We start from the raw sequence: 25,965 nt of genomic DNA on the forward strand, positions 1-25,965 counted from the left end.
TTTTTTCGACGTTGAGCAAAAAAACTATCTAAAAACTTTTGCTCTCAAACCAGAAATCAGCGTAATAAACCCATATTTAATTCGTAACCTATCAAACCATAACTTATGTTAACTTACTATTTCATCCAGCAATTACAAGAGCTGAATTTTGTTTCGAGTTTTTTCCTTGTAAGTTTTTAGTTGAATTTTAAGCTAGCTTAGAAGTTTTATAAAAATGAAGATGAAAAAAATTGTGATAACTTGAAGGCCAAGTGAAAAACTCCCGCAACAAGTAAACGCAGAAAAATTCAAATTTTGATTTTCAAATTTTCGAGTTACCAACGCTGCATTTCATGCTCTAGCTAAGTAAATCAATACTCCATTTGAAAAAACTTAAAATAGTAGTGAAATAACAAACTGCAAACTATTTAATTTTTCCTCAAAACCTTACATGCGAGTAATTTTTTTGTTTTTCAGTGCGATAGTAAGAAAGTGGTTTCGAACCTAAATTATAAAATCAAGTACAAAATAAATCATGCATAATCAAATATTACCTCTACAAAGTGTAATCAATTTTTTTGTGTGCAACGTTTTACATTAAGTTTTAACTTGTTTTTGCTTTAGAAAAACCACCATTCTTATATTTCATTTTCATGATTTTCATTTCGTTGTTTACATCGATGCAAATATTGACACTAACTAATTTTAGCTTCCTATTTTGCTGGTTCAACGTCAGCAGCATTTAAGTACGGATTAAGAACCAGTGTCTCACTCTCTTGTGACTGCAATCCTAATGCTTTTATTCTCTGAGATACACTAGCCACGATTATAATCCAACTTGCTCTATCCACACCAGGTATCTTTTAGCTTTTTCGCTTTCTTATAAAATCACTGGTTGTTTTTTGCTTTCTTATAAAATCATTACTTGTTTTTTTTTGCAGAAATTGGTTTTAATCTCTGGCAAAAACAGCGCAAAACAAACAATAGTCGCTTTAATTTTTTAGTATTTGCATACCTGCAGATTTTCAACATATTTTAATGTCACCCATAGGTTAAGAGTATCTAAATTGTAATCCAAATTGAGTAAGTTGACACAGAAAATAATTTTTTGTCTGATAAAAAATATGGTAAATGGAAATTCGCAGAACTGCGGATCTGTAATTCTCTAACAGCCTTAAATAAAAGAAACCTAAAATATATTTCATGATGAGACTTGTTTCAAAGATTTTGGCAAGAATCAGTTTAAATTGGGACTTCCAAGGCTCAAGTTTACAAGTGAAGTATGTATCGTATTTTTCGGAAAGACACCAACTATATATATTCAAGATTATTGTCTAATTTGGAATGGTTTGAAGCTCCTCAGCCGTTATTCATACATCTGAAAAACACCGATTGACCATCATCAATGCATTCCAAAACACAAAGAGGATGAGAGTGCATGGAGTGTTTTCCAATGATAAAATACAAACTTTGCTTCTCAACTGAGCCTCGGAAATTTCAACTCAGATTGCGCCTTCTAAAATTTATATATTTTTTCCACTGATAATTTGTTGTTCGCCAGCCATAATTTTCAGCAACCTAATATACCTACGTTCATTTCAACCTTTTGAGATGCTTTAATTTCCCTATATTAGAAACTAAAATCGAAAGAATTTTTCTAGGAAAAGACCCTATATGTTTTTTTTTGCTAATCGTGACAGTAAAAAAAGAATCATTCGGAGCTTTTACGCAATTCAAAATCTAATGTGTTGCACTTTAACTGGTTCAAAATAGGGTTGATATTTAGTCCGGGTCAGCTTAAATAACTTTTTAAATGAGATTTGGTGTTCTGGATTAACTTGGATTGACAAAACTTTGACGAATTTTTAATATCCTCTGGAAAATCACTGACTCAAAGCCGCAAAAACAATTTTTTCGAGCTTCCATCATTCTCAGGAATCCCTGCATCCTATTCTCACTAAAACTGTTTTTTTTTTGTAAATACTTTCCTATGCGCTATACTTTTGTCGGTTTTCGAACAAGCTGAACGAGAATCTAATGTTCAAATAACTTTTGTAATTGGTCTAACAACGAGAGCTCGCTTGAAACAAGATGGTATTATAAAGTTGAAACCCGAGACAGCTCTGTTGTTACTCGTCTACCGAAAACAATTTTATAAATGTGATCTGAAATTTGGATGTAAGCAGCGTTTGTTGTTGAGAAGAAGTGCGTGTGTGAGATTTTCTTTGCATGTTTTTTTTATGAGAGCTAGCTACCATAATACTGGGGAACATTAGAACAAAAAACCCGAAACAAACTTCATGACGATTGTTTTGATTACTTTTGTTTTAGAAAGTTTTCAAACTCTTCAAACATCGTAGAAAAAACCAAATCAAAGGCTAAAATTACACAGGTGTTTTTGTTCAAATTGCTGTTGAATTACTAGAAAAAAATTGAAACATGAAACTTTCATGAGTTTGAAACTCATATACGGTATCGGAATTAAATTGACCAAAATTATTTCAAACAAATACATTTATGAGAGCAAGTGTCTTGCAATCGGAAAATAGACTTTTTTTTGTACGCAACTTTTCATACAAGAAGTTGCTCCTGCTTCAATAGTCAACCTTATGAACTTCCAGGTAACGCGATAGTTTTTTCACTCCAAAGTCTGGGGTTCGAGTCTCGTTTTTTAAGTATGTATAAAAAAATTTCGGAAAGTTGTGAGTCTTTTTCGGAAAATTTAAATTTAAATTGCCACATCACTGAATTTTCGCATGCTGTAAGCAAACTTTGTTCATTGTAGTTTCACAGGTCCGTTGCTGTTTTAGCATTCAAATTGTTGGTCCTAGGCTATTTCAATGTTGCTGGTCCGTTGCTTTTTTAAAATTCACTTGTCTAATTTGGTATGTTTTTCTGAAATTTTTTTAAAATAAAACAGGTTTTTTTACGCTTGCGATTTAGTCAGCGCTGTCCAACCGGAATATAGACTTTTTTGAGTAAACAACTAGTTTAACAAAATCAATTGAATCACTTATGAGGATGACAAGCTCAATTTCAAGAAAAATCAACTTTAACTATCGCATGCAAGGATACTAGTTGCTACTGCATGCTGTATCTAGAACTCATACTATTGTATGTATAATTTTGTAATTTTGATATTAATTTTCTGCTGAGGTTTTTTCGGTTTAATCGTTGTCGACTTAAGCTAGATTAAAATTTTCATTGCTCATCTTTCTATAATAAGCCTGCTCGCTTGCTTTACTCGCTCAAAATTAGATTGTAACTAAAATTTCAAACCGGTTTTTTTGACACCGGGACAACTTTATACGCTTGCGGTTAGCAAGCGCTATCAAATCAGAATATATTTTTTTCTGGTTACCTACAAGTTCAATAGAATCACTTGAAAACTTTAACTGTGATTCAAACAAAATCAAAAGTTAGACAAAAACTTGCGCATGTGACTAAAAATCAACACATCACCTGCCTATAAAAACAAAGGTCAATGGTATAAATCCGGCCAGGACCTGATTTTTTGTAAACTGAAAGTTGTCCGCGCGTCGAAAAACTTTTGTTAGTCTGCTTTTTTATCCGCATAGTTACTGCAGCACCAAAATTGCCTAAAATTTGGACATTTTTTACTCAAAAGTTTATTTTTTTATCAAACTGGAATACCAAACCGCAGGTTTTTGAGTTTTGTTTTGGGCAAGTAATTGAGTTCCAAAATATTTTGCTTTTTAAAATTTTTTTCCTTCTGTTCACATAAGTTTTTGAAATTGTTGTCTTTATAAAATCGAGGAATGTTCTGTACATTTAGTGCAGTGGTACCATCAATGCTTGACACGAAAAATCTCAGAATTTCGATTTCGGTCGGGACCTGTTTTTTCATCGAAACTGAACATTGAAACTGAAAATTTCGTGTCTGCTAAACTTTGTCCGTTTAAGTCCCGCAAAAAGGTTTGATTGCTTTTTAGCATTGTGAAAGTTTTTTGTAAAAATTCCTGTTATACAATTTTTTTTGTTTCAGGAATTTTTGTCCTTTTTTGCAATTTTCATGATTTTTTAAACTTCAGTTTTTGATTTCTCTTTTCATTTCCGGTAATCATAGTCATTCGTTTGTGTATCGCAGTGATGCGAAGTTTGGCTTCACCTCTGCCTAAAATTATGTGAAACTGTGTTTTTTCACATAACTGAGTTTTTTAAATCGCACTGAAAAATTATTTCACTTTTTTTAAAAGTTTTAAATTTCCAAACCGAAAAACAGGTATCCGAAAACATGTTTTCGTTGACTAACAGCCTACTCCCATGTGTGCTTGCATGAACAATCAGTCTCTTTTTAGCTCGCCACATTGTCGACATCCTTCGAAAAAGTCTATGTATTAAGTCAAAGGAATATTTGACCCATAAACTTGGATATTTTTCGTATTCTCATAAATCAATCTCTCAAATGTGAGATTTTGAGTTCAATGAAACTAATGGCCTTAGGAAGCTCCTCTGCGTCAGCGCGTAAGCTCAATATTTTTTCCACAAGAACCCAAATTTTGAAAATTTGAGTAAATTCCAAATTTTGCAAATTTGACTGTTTTCGAAAAATTTTATGATTTATTGACTGCACTTCTCAAAATCTACCCTATCAACTCTGAAGTTGAGTGCCCAATCGAGAAAGCCGCTTTTGGGAATCTTCGCTGCTTAAGCGGCAATGATTTAATTGTGTCAGAAGAAAAGTTATTATCGGAATGTCACCTTTATGAAACCTTGCTTGACTGTTTTATAAGTTTTTTGACTCTCCTTATGCAGTTGCAATTATCTTTTCATATTCGTTTTTTCTTATAGTCTCCAGAAATTAACATGAGTTTTTGGATGAAGTAGTTAAGAGAGGTGGTGATTGGATTGGCGTAATTCTTAAATATTCAAGAGTATTACTAATCGTTGAATTTAAATGAAATCACACCGGTGTCTTTATTTTGTTAACAAAGTTGTCGTTAAGTTTGATATTGTGCTTGAATAGGCGTGACATTCTGCTTGAAGTTTTCATTTGGCTGATTCTGTTTTGTTTTTAAATACTTTGCTTACTATTTATTTTCAATTTTTTAATAAAAAAACTGAAAAAAAAAAAGATTTTGTTTTTAATCAAATAAAGAATGAAAGTTTTTATTTGCAAGTTCTTCCAGCTAAATGTTTTGCTTTCTGAGTCTTGAATTCTTTTTGATTGGAAATAAGCAAATATGAATAATTAGTTATTTCTTCCCTTTGATTTTGCAAAAATCTTTTATTACAGTTTTTCCGGGAAAAATTCCAGTATTTTTTTCTCATTTTAAGTATTGTTCTGACCATTGAAATTGGAGTGAAACTTTTTATTCGGGTATGTTTTAGTTTTTCTTTTTTTTTGGTTTCCATGCAAAACGAGGTATACAAATAATCATCGGAATGAGTCAAATTATATATCGAAATGACCTTTTTTCAGTCGTCAATCGAATGAAGTTAAAACATTTTTTAAGATTATTTCCATTGTTGAGAAAAGTTGTTTTTCGATTTCATATTCGAACTAGAAAGCAATAAAGTAACGCTCCTTACATGAAAACTTAAGTTCGCTGTTTAGGGTACAAAAGACTTGTTTCACCTAAAGAATTCCAGTTTTGCAAGTTTCGATTAGCGCTCCTTTGGCATTAAAGGTTTTCTGCTGAAGAAAACTTTCTCGTTTTCTTTTCACTTTTTTTTTGCTTTCTTGTAAAACTTTTTCAGCAGTTTTTACGAATATGGTCGAAACATTTTGCGCTACTTGCACAAGAACCGGCTATGTTTGTTTTAGTTTATTTTTATGTGTTTCTTGTTTATACTCAAAAAAATGAGAATATATTAGCCTGAATTGAAAAAGAAATAGTTTAGAACAAAATTAAACCTGAATGAAGCTTTCATTTAAATTAATTTTGATCAGCCATTCGTGTCAATTTGAAAACAACAATTAATTTTTAGAAATTCGACATTTTTTAAAGTTTTTTCCGCTGGTGAGTTGGCTACAATATTTTAGACTTTTTGCCCAAAATTCTCAATTTTTTAGTCTTATTGGACTTGTTCATGCACCGAAAAACGAACTCTTTTTTTTAGGTTTTTATTCCTAGTTTTTTTCAGTCAACCAAACAAGGTTGTTTTCGTCTTTTTCACAGATTGAAAAATACGGCAGCGAGCATTCATTTAATCCTATAAAAACAAATATCCAGCAGGAAATATCAAATTTCGGATGTTTTTCCGCGCTTTGTTGTGATTACAGTTTACGTGGTGGAATTGAACTTAGGTCATTTTATGGAGTAGTTTTCATTATACGTCCGTTATAAACCGAGATTTAGCGCGGACTAATCCGACATTAGCTGAAAAAGTGGAATTCGTTTCAGACACAAGATGCACTGAAGAACTGAAGTCAGAAATGGAACAGCGGTTGAGTAAAAAATAATCGATGTGTTCATTATTCAACCAACTGAAAAATTGCATCTATCTTCTCTCACAGGTAACTAAAGTCATTACAGCTTATTTTGAGAGAAGTGGAAATATAACACATTTCGGTATAATGACGATTTATTCTTTATTTCTCATATTTGATGAGTTAAAGTTAAGTCTTTTCTGAAGTACCTGTTTTCAAATCATCATCCGCGACCATTTAGCTCTGATTACTGCATTTTATGAATTTCTATTGCTGATCTTCATCCTTTTTGTTTCTTCTTTTGCAAAGGTAAATTTGGACAAATTAGAATTTTTATCACTTTTTTATCAAGCATATTTCACCTATCTTTTCTATTTGGTCCATCGAATATGGGAGTATAATAGCTGTTTGATGAATATATTCAACTTAAGTGTGAGTAGTATAGCTATATGGTGCCGGTAGCAGTATCATTGAGTTCCTTTTTTTTAAAGCAGACTTGAAAAGCAGTTAATGCAATTTATTCACGATTGATCTCATTAATATTCGACAGCAGTAAGGGCTTTTCCATATTCTCGCACATGCAGCCCTGCAGAGCCCTTCTAGTACCCGTCAACTAGTACCCGTCAAAATCATGCCACCCCCTATACACTTCTTATACAAAGTATAAGTATCCCTCTCTCTTTCTACTGAATCAAACCACCTACTATCCATCATTATTACCATACACTATACCATGCGCAACTTCATTCTTTTATCCAAGCTTGGGATATTATTCTGATTTTACCAAGCAACCCTCTACCGAACGCCCTGCCCTGTGTGCTACAGACACCATCGAACTAAAACAGGCGTACTTGAATTAAATTCACTGTTTAAAACAACTACTCATTGTTGAACAATTTGCGCAGCTCTATTATATTAAAACCCTATTCTTTTTGTCTGCGTATTGTCGCGCAGCTTCTTTTCACTTTTTACCATAATTTCACAGTCAAACATATAAAGCTTACCTAATTTATATGTAATAAAACCTTTGACGTGCAAACCCAGATACCGACCTGTTTTTTACCTCAACTTGCTACGGATGTTTTCATTTAATTTTAAATGATTGATTTGCCAAATCCTCTGTCAATTCAAAACTGATCAAAAAACTTTTTTCTGTGAAAATTGTTCTTTGAAAAACGTTTTAAAAATTTTATTCGACAACTGTGCTTAAGTTTTGCTGACTAAAATGAAAGTTAAATCGTAATTTTTGAAAAAATATAAAGAAAATATAAAAAATACAAAGAAGTGCTCTGTTTTAGGAAAAATTGATAGTGGGAAGGAAAACAACAATTGACTGACTGTTGATGTCAAAACTTGGCTTCCAGCTCGGCTATTTCAAAATCAATTCACTGTTATATACATCGAATGACTCTATTGTTTTAAACTCACCTCCCAAAATATTCAATATAGTTCACATTTATCGCATTTTCAATTTTTTTATTCATCATTTATTATTCGTTACCCACTTATGAATAATATTTTCACCACTTTATTCTCAAGTTATATGGCATGAAAAACAGGGTAAATAAAAACAAAAAGACTGCTAGCCCAATAGAATATTTGACCTTATTATTTTCCCTTTTTTCGACCACAATTATATCGCCCGTCAGTTCATTGTATTGGATGGATATCTTTATTTTTAGTTTGTTAAATGATCTTTTCTCTAAATTTGTTTAACAATGACTGATTGTTCGCTTGCCCTGCTCTCATTTTCGGGTTTTTGTTGGTATGTTTTGCTGATTGTGTAACCTGTTACGTAACACTCCAAAATTGCATCATCAGTTTACTTTTCTTTCACTTATACTTCCTTCTCAACACGCGTGAACGCAAACAAGAGAAGAAGATGATGAAGAAGAGATTTCACGTGGAGATCATCACTTCTCCCTCCCATTTTCTCCTCCTCCTTCTTCTCCTGCTCTGCTGTTCGCCTCTGGTCGTCTGCCAAAAAACAGGTAAGTCCCAATTAAGCCCTTAATTGGCTATTCGACTTGCCTTCTTTTATTCGACATGTTTCTAGGTGAGGCACCATAGGCGCTGAAAGACATAGCAGAGATTAGCTTATGTCCCTGGAGTCGTTCTTCAGGCTATAAATAAACTAAGAATACTTATATTTCGGCTGCCAACAACCAAAAAAAAACAGGAAAACTCCTTGATAAATTCTATGCATAATATAGTTTTTGGTATTTTAAAATTTTTAGTCTTATTGGACTTGTTTATGCACCGAAAAACGAGCTCCATTTTTAGGTTTTTGCTCCTAGTTTTTTTTTCAGTCAACTAAACTGAGGGTTGTTTTCGTCTTTTTCATAGATTGAAAATTACGGCAGCGAGCATTCATTTAATCCTAGAAAAAAAATTTTTTTTTTAAAAGAAAACTTTTTTTTAGCTCACAAGCTAGCAAAGTTTCAATCAATATAAAAAATATGTTTTAGTAAAATCAGTTCCAGAAATAGCGATAGACTTCAAAACAACGCGTGAAAATAACGTTTATACAATCATTAGAAACTAATTTTATGTGGTGACAGTATGAAATTTGACGATAACTTTTGTCCAAAAGTCTCACCATGAATATACCAGCAGAAGACTTGGTCTTTGATCAGGACTCTTAAGGTGTACCGCATTAGAAGAAACTGAAAGTGAAATCTTGAGATGTTATCCTGTAAGTTCTAACAAGCCGTACAGTTTTTACGAAAAAGAGATTCTCAGTTAAAAGCATAACGAACAGTGTAAATGAAATCAATTTATCGTTCTTTTTTTGCGCAATTTGTACAGCTGAGCGGAGCTCAATATGCTAACTCAGTCGTTTTTTGGGCACTCCCTGATTGTTGGCGGTTAATATTGATTTGGTCCGGGCAATTCTCTGTTTTTACTTGAAAACAATTGAAACTTAAAAAATGACGAATCTGGATTTCTGGAAGTCCATGCGATTCATATTAATCAATTCATGGATCAGCATTTTTTTGACAGGGTTAGCGAGCGTTTTTAAAGTGAAAAATCATTTAAAACGGTTTTAGAATTGAATGTTATTTTAATGATTTCTCGGAACTATGTAGTTCAAAAGTATGATCTCTGTTTCTATTATGTGGTAGTCCACATCAAAAAAAAAACTCAAACAAGAAAAGTGCCTTACAATGTTAATAGTAAAAACTTCAAGTTTTGAATGACCTCCACACAGGCCATCCAGGATATTCTAAAAAAAGGGGGTTCCAAAAAAGTTCAGCAGTTTTGTCGACCGTTTTTTAAGCTAGGTAAAAGTGTCTTCCAAGTATTTGCAAAACTCTATAAAGACCTTATTTGCAAAAATTTTCCACGCCGATGGCAAAAATTTGAAAAAAAATTTCTTAGACCCTTTTCTAAAAATATTTTGACCCCACAAATTTTGATGAATATTTGGCGACGAAGGCGCCGCTAGTGCCAAGGTTTGGGTTGGTCAACCAAAAGAGGATTTCGTCAAATACTACCAAAAGGGGGCCTTTTCGGTGGTCAAGGGTTCGAAGGTCTGACAGGCGCATCCGCCGACTAAATCTGTTCACACTTTTTTGAAACCTTTCCAGAAGATGAAGCTTAAATTGATGGTTAAAACTTAAGAAAATTTTAAAAAGAAGCTTTCAAAAAGTGCCCAAAAACGGCTTTTTTGATCTGTTTGTTCATCAAAAATTTGCGGCGCAGAAAATTTGGCCAAAACACCGTCTTTTTAGTGCTTAAGGAGAGCTCGGAAAATCAATTTGGTCGACTTAAAAAAAAGGTCGTCAAAATTTTCAATTTTTTTTAAAATTCGCCGCCCCTCGTGAAAATCCTAGATCCGCCCCTGGTTTCAAAAAACCATTTAGAGCATGTTCAACACAGAGATGACTTTTTCTGCCAAACCAGTAGTTACAACAGGCTCCACAATTTCCCGAACATTTTGAAGAATTTAGTGAAAATTTATGAAATTTTTTTCTTCATGAGAGCACGTATATGATAACTACATTAGCAATTCTATTAGAAAAAAAAAGATTTTTCCCATTTTCTACTTTATTTTTGTCGGAATTTTGAATAAAATTTGAATCAAATGTCAAAAAAATTTGGATATGTTCTGCAAAAAAGCTGGATATTTGGGCTGATCTGCGCCAAAAATAAGAGAACGTTCTCCTGTTAATTGATGCGCACAAAATATGTTTTTTTTTGTTTTGATTTCTAGTTGATTAAATTCGTTATACGCAAACTGAAATGTCTTTAACTGGAAGTTTTTCTGTTTGGCTTGTTCTTTGATTTACAAATTTTTCTTTTCAAGCCCTAATGTTATTTATATCCTAGAAACTTAATCGAAGTTCACACTAGAAAACTTTGAAGTTATTCTTTGAAAAAGTGTTTCGAACAAATTCTCAAATTTATTTTTAACCCGATTTTTTGTTCAAGAGTTTTTCATTAAATTAAAGCAATAATTTGATCAAAGTGTTAAAAAGTTTTCGGCGGTTGAAGATCTTATTCCATCCTTGCAATTTATTTTTGATTTCAAAATGTCGAGTTTTTCTGACGAGCAAGCAATTTACTTCAAACCAACTCCAATAAGATTCCGACCAAATGCTTCGTGGAAATAGGTAGTATGGGTTCAAACGAGCAATCTTGTTAAAATTTTTGAACTGAAGCAAAAAAAGTCGACCGAAACAACACAAAGACTGGTGTCGATGCAATTAGTGTGAAGTTTTCAATTTTCAGCATTAATTTTTTGCGAATAAATGATTGGCGAGACACTGGAAATTTTGGCACGGATAGACATTCAGAGGCCGATCTGAAGTTAAGAAAGTTTTGCCAAAATTATTGAGACAATGCAGAGATATGTTTCAGCCAATTAACATTTAAAGCTAATTTTTTTAAGAGAAAATCACACGAATTGGAAAATTACTATCGCATACTCTGCTTCGCTACCTTGCGCTTATACTAGGTACGAGTTAAATTTGCACCTGAACTGTGTTTGAGGATTAACTCGATTATTTTAAGTATCTCCCGGGTTGAAATTGTATTGCAATTCAGAAATGTATCAGAGATCTTTCGTTTTTTTTGCATCTATATTTCATTCATTTTGCAGAAACACTTTAGTGATGTTTGTACATGTTTCAGCTATGAAACTCGGATGAAAATTGAAATGATGTTTCATCCATGAATCATGGCTGAAACATGGATGTCAATTTTCTGATTCATCAATGAAACATGGATGCAAATTACCCTGATCTATCATCCCTAACAAAACAGTGCAATAACAATGAACATTTTTTTATAATCTCACATCTTGTAAGATTGAAATCGGAATTCTATATATTTTCTACATCATGATACTTTTCTGAATTGCAATGCAACTTCAACCCGGGCTCGAATTGATGTTCAATAAAAAGTATCAACTTGAGATTGGCATACCTATCTGAGGTTAAAAAAATTACTGAAAGGGCTAAGTATAGTTTTGTTTTAGATATTTGAATATTTGAAAATGCTTTGATGCTTAATCGTAAAACCTATTATGGACTAGCACAAATTTTATCAAGAAACTTAAGAGCTCCCTACGCACCAAACAGATTCCAACAAATGAACAATATTTGAACAAATCAGCGATTTTCGTTGTCGAAAGTTTTTGGGCTACTGGCAAAGCAATCAACTAGGCTTGTTTTCAATTATTAATCTCTCAAAAATGAATCCGATTACCCGGATTTTTTTGCTTGCACTATTTTATATAATCCCGCATCGCGAAGGGTTGAAATCGGAAGAACCAATTCAAAAGTTTATAAAATTGTTACAAATCAGAAATGTGAAAATTCTTACAAGCATTTTGCAGGACCTCAACTGGGTGTTTTGGAAGAAATCGAAATCATGGAAGATTTTACTAAGATTCTCAAAAGAATTTCCGTTTCCTTAGTTTTTTTTACTAGCGGCTTATAAAATAAGCATTTCCAGCAATCACCTGATATTGCAACTTTTCATGTTCTTCTTTTGAAATAACAAAGGACTATTAGATTGAGTGATATTTCATATTAAAGCCCTTACAATCGTGAGTCGAACCCCTTTCAAAAATTTCAAAAAACTTTTCCCAGTGTTGAGAAAAACCGGTTTAAAATTTTTGATTTTTTGTCTTATATCACATCACGCAGAAAAAATTACACTCATTTGAAAATTTCTTTTTTTTCATGTTGTTTTTAAAAACTATGGTCGGAACATTCTGTGCTACTTGCACAGTAACTGGATCTCCTTGATAAATTACTATTTTTTGTGAACTAACAATTTCATATTTTTGTTAGTGTTCCGACTTTCGTGACGAAAGTAACGGAAGATTTGTGCTCGGGGTGGTTTTTTTAGACAAAATTCGACTTTTTAACTAGACATTTTTGACGGAATTTTCTTACATCATTCGAAAGGTTTTGTTGTCTTGAGCTAAAAATTTTATAAGATATTTCACCTGTGATCAATTTTTGTAAAGTTATGGGGGTTTGAAGATTGCCATTTTGGCCAATTTGGGACAATTAATGCGCGATATATTTCTCGCTATTAACGCGTAAGTGGAGATTTAATCCGTCTTAGAAATTGTTCCAAATTATTTGGAGGAAGCTTTTTTGCCAAATTTGAATTGTTACTAAGATTGAAATCTATCTCTTTGTACTTAGTATGGCGTGTGGTGGGATGAGTTTCACGAAAAAACTCAAAATAAAAAAACTACACCTTTGTATTACATTAAATTTTTTCATATTATTACTGCTCAACAGACCTGAAAAGGCAGTCGGAACATTCAGGGCCTCGCCCTGATACGAGCAGTCTTGTTATGTTTTTGATAATCAATTGTAGCTGTTAATCGACCTGTATGAGTTGTGCTGTTCATTTAGAGAAGAATCCGTTAGACTAGTTTCGCAGAAAAAGCTCCGAATGAATTTCTTTAATTTCCTGTTACTGATATCTGGGACAATGAATAGATTATTTATTAGATTTCATGCTTATGAAAGTTATTTTAAGCTTTATCACTTCGAGCCCATGTGAACATTCTCCAATCTAAGCAAATATGGGAAGAGGGATTGCTCCACATGTTCCTCGCAATATTATTAGAAAGCACAATTATTGAATTTTAAAATAAAAAGTAACGATTTCTGCTGAAGTTTAGTTGGCCAAAATTTTACACAAATTATGCGTAATTTTTTGTAAAAAAATGGTCGCAAGATTTAGAAATAATCATCTCTTTTTATCTATATCCAATTTAGAAAAAATAAACTTCCTACAATTTGTACATTTCCCCATTTTATACAACATTCACCATGTTACGTAATCGAAGGTCGTAGTACGCTCTTGCGCTTTTAAAAATATAGATCGAGGTCGATTTTGATCATGTGACGCATGGATGAACAAGCACTTGCAATTGAGAGACGGGATAGAATAAGTCTTTGAAGTGTCTGAGCCAACAGTTGACAAGAAAACCCAGCATGCATGCTGACTTGAATCCGGTCTCAAAATCAGGTGATGATCCATTTTGAATACAAAACATACTTTTCCAACTCCATCTTCTGCTAATGTGTTTTTGAACCAACTGAAAATGATGTTTTCACCTGTGCAATCGATTGATTAAGAAACAAAAACAGGGCAAAAACGAACCTTTAATAACCCCAAAGAAACAATCGTCACTTTAACTTTTAAAATGTTTCGATGTTGTCATTGGTTTTTCATAGTCGCATAATTGATGAGTATACCTTCTGAAATGTGCACCAAATGAGACTTCTTCAGATGGGGTTCAAATCCTGATCGATTCAAAACTTCTAACATTCACAGACTGGGGCGATCAATACGCGATCTCCCCCGGGTCAACTATAAAACATTGAAAATCAACATACATGTCAATAAACTGGTTCAAGATGCAGACCAGATTCCAAATACCTCGAACGTTATGTTGTCAAAAAATCAATTTATATTTGAAAGAAGAAATCGAAACCTCACGTTATCTATAATACGGACATTCTGTTACATTTTGTCTTTTTTTGTTTTTGAAGGACTCTTTTTGTAATGCAATGCGTAGAGATCAAAACCGAAACAATTTTAAATTTTTATTGAAATTTTCTGAATGCATAGAAGTATGATAAAATGAAAATTAAGTTTTTATTTTGCTGAAAATAAAATCAACCGACCAGTTTTGAACAACTTTTGATACGTTTAAAAAAAACAGTTTTGGGCCGAATAAGTTTCAGGGCGAAGCATTGATCAATTATTTTCACTGATTATTTACTTTGATTGTTTTCGATAATTTACATTGATCAAATAATCGAAATTTATATATGTTTTCATTTTATCCCCTATCCCACACTCTTTATAACCTCAAAGGGATGTAAGTAGTGTCTGGTATTGTAGGACATCGCTCGTATCAAGGCAAACTCTGATTGTTCTGACTGGATTTTAAGATCTATGAAATAGCGTTCGCTTTAGAAAAAATTGATAAAGTCGTTCGTTTCCAAAAAAAAAACGAAAAAAAAAATCACTACAAAGTTTTGAGATTTTTTAATTAAAAATGATCCCCTCCCACGCATTGTTAATTACAAATTGATATACTTCGCATATAGCAAAGTGTGAAATAGTCCAAGTATCATGCCAAACTCAATTTCGAATGATTTCTGAGACGGATTAAATCTTCGCTCAAGCGTTTTTAGCACACATAACTAATTTGGCGAATTCGGCGCTGTTTTAACTATTCAAAAAAAACCACAGGTAAAGTGTATTTCAATTTTGCTCAAGACTTTGATAAATTTCGGATGCTACAAACTTTTGACGAAATTGCTCTGGAGAAAAAGCCACACGAGCTCAAACATTCCGTCATTTTCTTCAAAAATTGGATTAATTAATAGACCGAATCACTTGCCTACATTTGATTTAGAAGGTTTTTTTTTCTCGGCTTATGCATTTTATAAAAAGGCAATATATCCAGCGTTACTTATCACAAGTTTGCTAAATTAGCGACTTTCAAACTCTCATATTTTATAACAAAAATAAATCAAATGTTCAAATAAATCAAAATTTTTCGTTCAGACGTAAAAAGCTTGATTTAAAAATGCTTATTTAAAAACTCGAAAACTGAAAGTTGGCCCTCAAAAAACCAAGGATGCTCGTTTATCAGGGCTATAAATTATTTTTTCCGATTGTCCTTCAAAGGCATCAAATACTTGTTAGAAGGGGCGGATCTAGTATTTTATGAGCTCTCTTAAATCACTATCAGGGCCGTATTTTGACCATAAGTTCTGCGCCGAAAATTAAATTTTGAAAAAAAAACAGGCCAAAAAAAGCATTTTCAGGCACTTTTTGAAACATAAGTTACAAAAACTTTAAGATCGGTCAGTCAGAATGGATTTCATAAAAGAGTACCATGGTGATGATCCGTTGGGTCGGCAGGGGGTCGCTGCAAATCAATTTAGAACGATTTTGTAGCGCGAGATCGTTCGCTGCACATGAATAAGTAGTGGTACGGTGTTAGGATTATAAATTGTCCCTACTTCTTTTGACAATCGGATCAATATTAGACTTTGACAGATGTTTCAAACCCTTTTAAAGCCAATTCTAATCCAATTTAAATCCATTTTGAATCATTTTGAGACTTGCAATCGAGTTTTGGGTTTTCTTTTTCAATTTTATTGCGCCCTCCCTCTGCCTTCCAAATGTTTTATGTCTTTGCTCCATTTGGTATATCGATGAATTCTTGTTTGAGGTTCAGTTTTTGTTTTTGAAAATGGGTAGGAACTCCGTATTCGGGTTGGGTCCGTTTTTGTCTTTTTGTTTTTCACGCAAAATCAGGTTCCACAAAAATCATCGGACAGAGTTGACTAATATATCATATTAAAGCCTTTTCAGTCGTACTTTGAGCAACATTAAAAGCTTCCCAAAAAATTTTCTAGTGTCGCGAAAAACCGGTTCGAAACTTTTTCTTTTTCGTCTAATTTCGAGCGATTAAAGCGAGCGATCAGGGTTAGCTTAGCTAGGCAAAATTTAAGCCATAAAAACTTAATTTTTAGCAAGTAAAATTAGTTTTCAGAGTTTTGTAGCTCCGTTTTGGGAACTAAAAACTTCAAAACATAAGAAAATTTTCTGCCAAAATTGTGAAAAAAATATTCTTGAAATTATTTTTGATTTTTTCTTGTTTGTTTTTCTAGCTCTTTTTTTTCTAAATGTTTGTTTTAAAGATGCCATTATTATGAGTGCCAATTATGTCTAAAATATAATTTTACTTTAGACTTTTTCTTTCAACCCACGCAGAAAAAACTTCACTAGTTTGAAAACAAGTTTTTTCTTGTAGTTTTTTCGGAACATTCGAAAACTATAAAACTATGGTCGGAACATTCTGTGCTACTTGCACAGTAACCGGCTATCCTTGTTCGAATTTGGTTTTGAAGCTGTTTTTTTTTAATCTCGGTCTCCTTTTTGTGCCATCAATTTTGATTGTACGCATCACTTTTGCACTCATAAACGGTTATTTCAAAATCTTTTTGTCCTGTTTTCTGCCGTTTTTTCTACAGTTTGGGCCATCCGGGTTATGCTTCTCTGAGTGAGAGAAAACCAGATGTTTTTGCACACGTCCAGCAATGCACCAGATCAGGATTCATTTTAAATGAACCTTTTCCAGTGCAAACTGGCTTAAATTCCAGGTCAATTTGGCTCTACTGTCTATCAAAGTAAGACTTCTTCACGCTCGTTTTGTCATTGACTGATTTTACACCAAAATATTATCAATCAAGCTGTAATGATAATCGTCATTAAAAGGGGGTTAAATTGTTGTGGGGTTATCATGTTTCGGGGTTATAATATAGGGGGTGTAAACATAGGGGGTTAAATATCGTAGGGTTAAAGAGTGGGGTGACACCCTAAAATCTTTCTAGTCCGGTATTTCTTGCAAATGGTGTAAAAAAAGGCCTTTCATCTTCGGATTCTCTGTTTGAATGTTCAAGTGACATTTGTTCAAACAGCAGTGCTAGAATCGGTCTAGGTATTCCTTGTAGAGGCTGTCGAAAAAAATACGTATTCCTCTGATTTTCTGTTAGTCGTGAATTACGACATTTTTGGCAATTCTACATTGGTTGTATTCTGTGGTTTTTCTCGGCTGACATAGTTTAGTACCAGCTGACAGGAACAGATATTTAAACAGTCAAAATAAGTATGGAGGGAAAAGAGTGATCTAAAATAAATAGACATTTCTCAGAATTCCTCTTTAATAATTCTCAATTTGGAAAAATTTGAGTTAATGTATCAAAAATTTGACAAAATGTATCGAAATGAAATGTACATAATCGAACTAAATTGCATTTAATTTTTACCACCCTGCGCCAAAGCTGATTGCCCGCGTTGACGTCCATACAAGAAAAATGTCCATAATACAAATTCATATGTGGAGTCTATAGAAAAAAGTGCTTATCGTACAATTTTCTTAGAAGAAAATTGTATAACAAATACTTTTTCATTTTTAAAACATACTATTTTAAAAAAGGTTTGCGATAAAAAGCGGCAAAATTAAATCTAAAGTGTGGCAAAAAATGATTATTATAAATATTCATAAAATGAAAAAAATGCTTCTTATGCTATTTTTGTACTATTTTTTTGGCCTATGAAGTGGTAGGGGCGGATCTAGGATTTTCTCGTGGGCAGATTTTCAAAACCATTTCAAAAATTTGTCGGCCTTTTTTAGGTTGACCAAATATCTTTTCTGAGCTTTCCCAAAGCACTATAAAGACTCCAATTTGGCAAATTTTTCTTCGGTGCTGGCAAAGTTTTAGAAAAAAACATGCCAAAACTGCCTTTTGAGGCACTTTTTGGAAAATGTTGTGGCGTAAAAAGGGATATCTCAAAATAGTGCAAAGGGATATTTCAGCCAAAAAAGGATATATCAAAATAGTACAAAAGGGAGACCCTTTGGGTCGGCAGGGGAGGGGGGAGTCGAATCTCCGAGAGGGGGTGGGGGAAGAGGCGTCCGCCCACCCCGGCGCCCCCCCCCCCCCACCACCACCTAAATCAGCTGGTGTGAAGTAGTATGAATTTGTATAATAGTCATTTTTTGTCAACCCGGGTGATTAAGTTTTCATGATTACCAGAAAATTGTCTAAGAACCCGTACTGAACCGGATACTCGTACCATTGTTTGCGGAAATAATTTCACAGCTCCTTAGAATCGAAATAACAGATGATTTTAGGAATATGTAAATTCACTTTACAATAGCCAAATACAACAGTTAAAGCTTGTGATGAGTTTTCTAATGTAGGTAGCTCACATATGTCTTCAGTTCGTTGTTCCGGTTGTAGAAAAAAAAACGTTGGACTAGTTGTGTTCAGTTTAGGTTTTTGTTAGACAGAAATGGCTGGACATTTTAATTAACCCTTTGCTGACAAAGACTTTGGTACACAGCATAGGTAGATTTTGATAGTCTGAACACGAAATACAGCAAATAGTACTTCATTCAGATTAAAACTCAATTTGAAATGAAATGACACCTTAACGCTGAGCAGCACTGATTTAGTGCTGATTTAAAGAGATACTTACCAATGAAAAAACGCAAAAAAAAAGAAAAAAATCTAGAGATCGAACCCACAACTTATAGATATCTTGTCGCGTGTTTTTCATATTTAAGGTGATTTGATAAATGCTAAACAGTTTTTTTTGAACATTGCACATTAGTCGACGTCTAATATAAACCACAAAAATTAAGCAACTTAGATGCAAGGTCGATAAAAAATGAGCAAACAAAAAGGATTACAATTGAATTTTTTCAGTTTTAATTAATTAAAATGATTCATACTTCATTAGAAAAAAATAGGAAATAATTTATCAGTTTTAGCCTATCATAGATGATCCAAAAATCACACGTGTAATAATTGATCATAATCGATTATACGTTTTTTATGTGAGCATGATTTGTTATATAAAAGAGAGGTCATAATTTGTTATGACATGGTTATATTTCTTTTTTTTTCATTTTCAGAAGTACCGGCTCTAATGATAAGACAATCATTTATTAACGCTTCAAACTGGATTTATGTTTGTTTATGGTGCGACTTCCGGTTTATTTATGCTTGTTTGTTTTTTTCCCTACCAATTTCGGTATTTAATTAACAGTTTAGACATATTATTCTTTCTGAAATATACTGATGTTTGAGCTCAAAATGAGAACAAGACTGCTCGTATATCAAGGCGAGGCCCTGAATGTTCCGACTGTCCTTTAATTCATATCGAAGAGTTTTTGGGAAAAGAAATTATTGAAAACTTATAAATTCTGGACAATATCAAAGTGTAAAATGTTGAGTCGTACAAATTTAATGCGACCAATTAGCTAGCCTCATGTCAATTTGGAACCATTTTGCTGTGGCGGATCATTCGCCACGCATAAATAATTCGCGTTACGCTCTCAGCATTATGAATGAACTCTTCAAAGCGCGCATAATTTAGTCCAGAATATGGCCAATTTGAACTTCACAAAAAATAATCGGAGGTAAAACGCATTTTTAAATTGGAACTCAGAAAGTCGATATCTTCAATGGCGTATAAAATTTTTGTTGAAAACTAAATTCTCGATTGGCAAAATTGACTGAATAACAAAAACCACACCGAGCCAAAAATATTCAGTTTTCTTCACAAATTGGGCAACTTATGCTTGTTTTGTCACTTTGTCTGATTTAGTGTAGTTAATGTGCGTCTTTACCAGTTTTCTATTAACGCATAGAGTTTGCGACAAACGCATAGAGTATGCGACAAACGCATAGAGTATGCGACAAACGCATAGAGTATTCCAAATAGAGGAGGAGGCTATCTAATTATTCCAAATAACTGATGAAAAAATCATATTGCACTTGACATTGAGTGTGAATGGGGTTCGTATGTGTGTTTGTGTGTGTGTGTGTGTGTTCTTATGTAGGAGGGAGCTGTTTGGATGGGTTTAACAGCAAAACAAAACGTTTTTGGGCTGAGGCGGTTTTAACAACAAAATTCGCCACGCATAAATAATTCGCGTTACGCTCTCAGCATTATGAATGAACTCTTCAAAGCGCGCACAAATTAGTCCAGAATATGCCAATTTGAACTTCACAAAAAATAATCGGAGGTAAAACGCATTTTTAAATTGGAACTCAGAAAGTCGATATCTTCAATGGCGTATAAAATTTTTGTTGAAAACTAAATTCTCGATTGGCAAAATTGACTGAATAACAAAAACCACACCGAGCCAAAAATATTCAGTTTTCTTCAAAAATTGGGCAACTTATGCTTGTTCTGGCACTTTGTCCATAATTTAGTCCAGAATATGGCCAATTTGAACTTCACAAAAAATAATCGGAGGTAAAACGCATTTCTAAATTGGAACTCAGAAAGTCGATATCTTCAATGGCGTATAAAATTTTTGTTGAAAACTAAATTCTCGATTGGCAAAATTGACTGAATAACAAAAACCACACCGAGCCAAAAATATTCAGTTTTCTTCAAAAATTGGGCAACTTATGCTTGTTTTGGCAACTTATGGGCAATTTATGCTTGTTTTGGCACTTTGTCCGGTTTACTGTAGTTAATATGCGTCTTTACCAGTTTTCTATTACCGCATAAAAATTTCGACAAACGCATAGAGTATGCGACAAACGCATAGAGTATGCGACAAACGCATAGAGTATTCCAAATTGAGGAGGAGGCTATCTAATTATTCCAAATAACTGATGAAAAAATCATATTGCACTTGACATTGAGTGTGAATGGGGTTCGTATGTGTGTTTGTGTGTGTGCGTGTGTTCTTATGTAGGAGATGGCTGTTTGGATGGGTTTAACAGCAAAACAAAACTTTTTTGGGCTGAGGCGGTTTTAACAACAAAAACGAAGGAAAAAAATTGATGTTTTGTTTAATGTTACTTCGCTCAATAAAACAAGACTGCTCGTATCAGGGCGAAGCCCCGAACGTTCCGCTTGCCTTTTAAGGTATATGGAGCAGAAAAACATGAAAAAATTAAATGTAATAAAACAAAATTTAAATTGAAAAAAATTGAGATTTTTATGAAAACATCCCCCACACGCCATATTAAGTACAAAATGGTAGATTTTGCCCTATTAACAAATCAATTATGGCATATAGGCTTCCTTGAACCAATTTGGAACAATTTTTAAAAGGGATTAAATCTCCGCTAACGCGTTAATAGCGCGAACTATATCGCGAGTTAATTGTCCAAAATTGGCTAAATTGACAATATTTAAAGCCCCATAACTTTACGAAAAAGATCACAGTGATCTATCTTTTCAAATTTAAGCTCAAGACAACAATAGCTTTCGAGTGATATATAAAAATTCGTTCAAAAATGGCTAGTTAAAAAGTCGAAATTTGTCTGAAGAAAAAAAAATCCACCCCGAGCACAAATATTCCGTTACTTTTGTTACGAAAGTCGGAGCAATAACACAGTCTGGAAGGTGGAAAAAATAGAAACGGATTATGCTTAGACATGCTAAGAAGCTTTACATTGATCCTCTGAGAATGTAAGAAGACACAATTTGAAGTCGGATTTTTTATACGAGCAGTATTTTCTCATTTTTAAAACTTCTGCTCGCTTGTTTATACGCTCGCTTTTTCAATTTTGTCTACCTTATCAGCTCTATGAAGTAGTGTATAGTCTTTAGAAGCAAGTTTATGAAAATTTCAAAAAAGTTTTTAATATAGCTCTCCCCCTTATGTTTCCAAAAATATAACAAGTAAAACAATTTGGATGATATAAATTACTTTTTGGATGACATAAAAAGGTTCCGACAAAAGTTCCTAGTTAAAAAGTCGAAATTTGCCTAAAAAACTAAAAACCACCCTGAACCCAAATATTCTGTCACTTTCTTCGAAAATCGAAACAATCATTAGAGCAAAATGAGTTGTCGCCCAAGAAAGAACGATGAGAGTTTCCGAACAAAAATGAATCGGCTCAAGTTCATATTGAGTATTGAGTTCGGATATGGCAGGATGTTGATTTTGGTCAACTGTAGCGGTCGTTCGTCTATGTTGAAAGAGCGATTGATTCTAAGTTAATGTCTATCCTTTTTCCATATTTTATTGCGACTTTTCTTTAGTTGCAAACAGAAGCTTGTGATTAGTTGCTACTTACTTTGACCTGTACGCGACTGCTTATAATACCCACCATGCGCAGTCTGTGCTGAAGTATTAGCTGCCAAAAGCACATCCAATTAAGCTAATTTGGAGAGGGCATCGAAAAGGAAGCAACACTTGAAAAGTGACACACAGTTCTTGATTGAACAAAGTTGCTCTCTCATCTCATCTCAATTGGAATTCTAATGAGACAGTCTAACAAAGAGCACATTTCAGCCACAATTACCAACACATATATTATCACACATAAAAACCACTCGCACAATTTAAAGCGTATTACCACTTGATAATACCAACCAAAGAGAGAGATAGTTTGAAATTAACCTTTCCACTTAATGGTATCCAAAAAATGCTCATCATTGACAAAAAAATACGTATCAAACGATATCATACCATGAAAAATTGCATATCATATATCTATTTTCATACAGCTGATTTCGAATCTCTTCAACTATAACATACCCTCCCCCTCCCCCTCCCCCTCGCCTTCTATGGTACCTAGCAACGAATCATCCCTTATAAAGACCAAACTTAATGGTTAAGTATAGGTGTTTCGAGCTTGCCAACAGAGGGTAGGACTGAATACGAAATTTGGAGCCGGTTATTGCAGCCAAGCGGCGACGCGCGCGCAGCACCCACCGGCGACACGCGCGCAGCACGCCCACCGGCGACCTTGAGCCGGACTATTTTGTATTGGACTGTTTTGCATGGGGCTGTTTTGTTAATGCACCGTGAATTTTATACCTAGTAACGGATATCTCCCCTATTGCAATAGGGGGTGGGCGATTGTTATAGTGATCTCAATTTCTTCTTTAAAACCCAAACATTTAGTGGTGGAAATTTTTGAAAAGCATTTTTCCTTAGTATACAATTGTATGACAGAGATTCTTTTCTCAATCCGAGTCGGCATCCTAGCGAAAATTGTCACCTAAATCGTACACATCTATGTAAGGTCAAAGAATTTTCATAAACATATACTACTGTAAAACTATTTAGCTTATGGTGACATTCTGATGAAACTCGAGCTTTTTTCCGTCAAGTTGTTTAGCATTTTAAGCTTTGTCATGAAAACCGCAAATGCTTCGGCAGAAAATTTTTTGGTCGTTTTTTGATTTTATAGCTGATAGTTTTCAAGAACTTTATTGAAATTTAATGATTGACCGTCAAACTATGCGCCTTTTTGAAGAATTAACGCTCTTCAAGGTAGATGAAACTTATTTAACTCTTTGCGCCTTGTACAAAAATTAAAAATGATCGACCGACCTAAAATGTTGTAACTAAAATCTTCGCAAAAACAAGTGATTCTGGATTATTCAGGAGACCATCATATTCCACTCTATATATACGTATATTAAGATGATGACGGCACTCTTACCCACAGTGACGTCTGTTTCATATCTTCTGTCAGAGGAGAACAAGAGAAAGGTAGCGGGGGGGGGGGGTGATAAGGGGAGAGAAAAGAGAAAAGTATAGCTGGTGGCATAAAGTGTTCTATATATGTAGCATATTTGTATTAAATGAGACGAGAGGAGCTTCGTCAATTAAAACTCTGACAGCGGTTTTTTCTTTCATACGTAAACCCGCATCTAATATTACCCACAAAATATGGTACACTGCACATATGAGAAAGAGGAAGTTAGTTAGTTACTATAGTACACAGAGGAGAGAAAGAGAGAGAGCTAGAAGGGGGGGGGGGGGTTAGGGAGGGAAGATGGTGGAGTAAAAAAAGCAAGAGAGTGGAAATAATTACATTTTAAAATTTGATACCGCCTTCAAGTACTTTTCTAATCAACTGCGCTTGTGGTCTGTAGTTATTATAGTAAATTACTTTGTCTCCTCCCGTCTTTTTAAAAGCTTCTATTTTTGTAAAATTGGCCCAATTCAGTCACATTAATGTCATGTTTTAGATGCCTACAATGCCAGTCACGTTTCTTCGGAAACATTCAAATAAAAACAATGAGAAAATAAAATTTTTCAGTTTTCAGTTTTCATTCCCATTTTCATTTTTGTTCCGACAATTTTTGAAGAAAATGACGGAGTATTTGTGCTCGGAGTTTTTTTCTCCAGTCATATCTCGACTTTTTAACTAACGCGCGATATGTTTTGTGCTATTAACAAGTAAGCGCAAATTTAATCCGTCTTAGAAATCGTTTCGACTTGGATTGAGGCAAGTTCTTTCCTCTATTGTTCCGACTTTCGAAGAAAACGGAATATTTATGCTCGGTGTGGTTTTTTTATTCAGTCAATTTTCCCCGATCAAAATAATAATTTTCACAAAATTTTTTCATGCATCATTGAAGATATCGACCTCCTGAGTTTAAAAGTAAAAAAATATTTCACATCTGATTTTTTTTTGTTAAGTTTGGGGGTTTGAAAATTGCCAAATTTGCTATGTTGTGGATCAAATTATGCGCGCTTTGAAGAGTTTATTCATAATGCAGAGAGCGTAAAGCGAATTAATTATGCGTGGTGAATTATCCCGCACAACAAAATTGTTCCAAATTGAAATGAGGCTAGCTAATTGGTCGTATTAATTTCGAGCGACTCAGAATTTTTCCAAAAACTATTCAATATGAATTGAGGGACAGTCGGAAAATTCAGGGCTTTGCCCTGATATACGAGCAGTCTTGTTTATTACTTTGCCAATTGAAAACAAGACTGCTTGTATATCAGGGCAAAGCCCTGAATGTTTCGACTGCCACTTACTATTCCGGCTTCTGAAGAAAAAGCAGAATAGTAATGCTTGGTGTGGTTTTTTTTTATTCAATCATTTTTCAACTTGTTAACTAAGCGTTTTTGATTTAAATTTTTTTATACCATCATAAATATATTGTTGTCTTCAGCTTAAATTAAAGTTTTTTTTACTTGTAATCATTTTTTCGGTAAAGTTACGTGGGTTTGAAAATTGCTAATGTGGATAATTCGTGATAATTAACATGCGATTTATTGCGTTCTTATGACACAAGTAAGCGGCGAATTTTGCGTTCCACATTGAATTAAATCCAGCAAATTAATGCTAGTAACACAACACGTGGCGCTAAAGGCAACCGTAGTATTTTACATAGCGTGTGGGGGGATTAAATGATGAGAAAAAAAAATTTTCTCTCTCTTTTTTTAATATAAGTTTGTCAATTGTTCGACAAAAAGAACAAACATTTTTTGGATCTTAAGTGCAGTTGGAGTATTCAGGGCTTTGCCCGTATATACGAGCAGTCTTGTTTCATATCAAAAAGTTTTTGTAGAAAAATATTGCAAAACCATAAACTTTGGACAATATCAAAGATCAAGTGTTAAAAATTGAGTCGCACGGAATTGATACGACCAATTAACTAGCCTCAGTTCAAATTTGAATTATCTTGTTAGGCGGGAGATTCGCCACGCATAATTGATTCGTGTTACAAATTAGTCATTTTAAATGAAATCTTCAAAGTGCGCAAAATTTAGTCCAAAGCATGGCCAAGTTGGTAAAATT

The 25,965-nt window shown here is 33.7% G+C and overlaps 1 protein-coding gene across 1 annotated transcript in view; it reads left to right on the top strand.

Annotated features, from left to right (window-relative positions):
* Window positions 1-782: 782 nt before the first annotated feature.
* Window positions 783-25,965, top strand: part of LOC134839684 (neurogenic locus notch homolog protein 1-like) — a 156,576-nt gene continuing 131,393 nt past the window's right edge. The window contains exons 1-3 of the mRNA XM_063855306.1: window positions 783-835; window positions 6,348-6,460; window positions 7,672-8,364. Of these exons, the coding sequence (XP_063711376.1) occupies window positions 8,256-8,364 (109 nt within the window). The 5' untranslated portion in view covers window positions 783-835; window positions 6,348-6,460; window positions 7,672-8,255. The remainder of the gene's footprint in view (window positions 836-6,347; window positions 6,461-7,671; window positions 8,365-25,965) is intronic.

Source organism: Symsagittifera roscoffensis, chromosome 2 (genome assembly GCF_963678635.1).
Source record: "Symsagittifera roscoffensis chromosome 2, txSymRosc1.1, whole genome shotgun sequence".
NCBI classification, from domain to species: Eukaryota; Metazoa; Xenacoelomorpha; order Acoela; family Convolutidae; genus Symsagittifera; species Symsagittifera roscoffensis.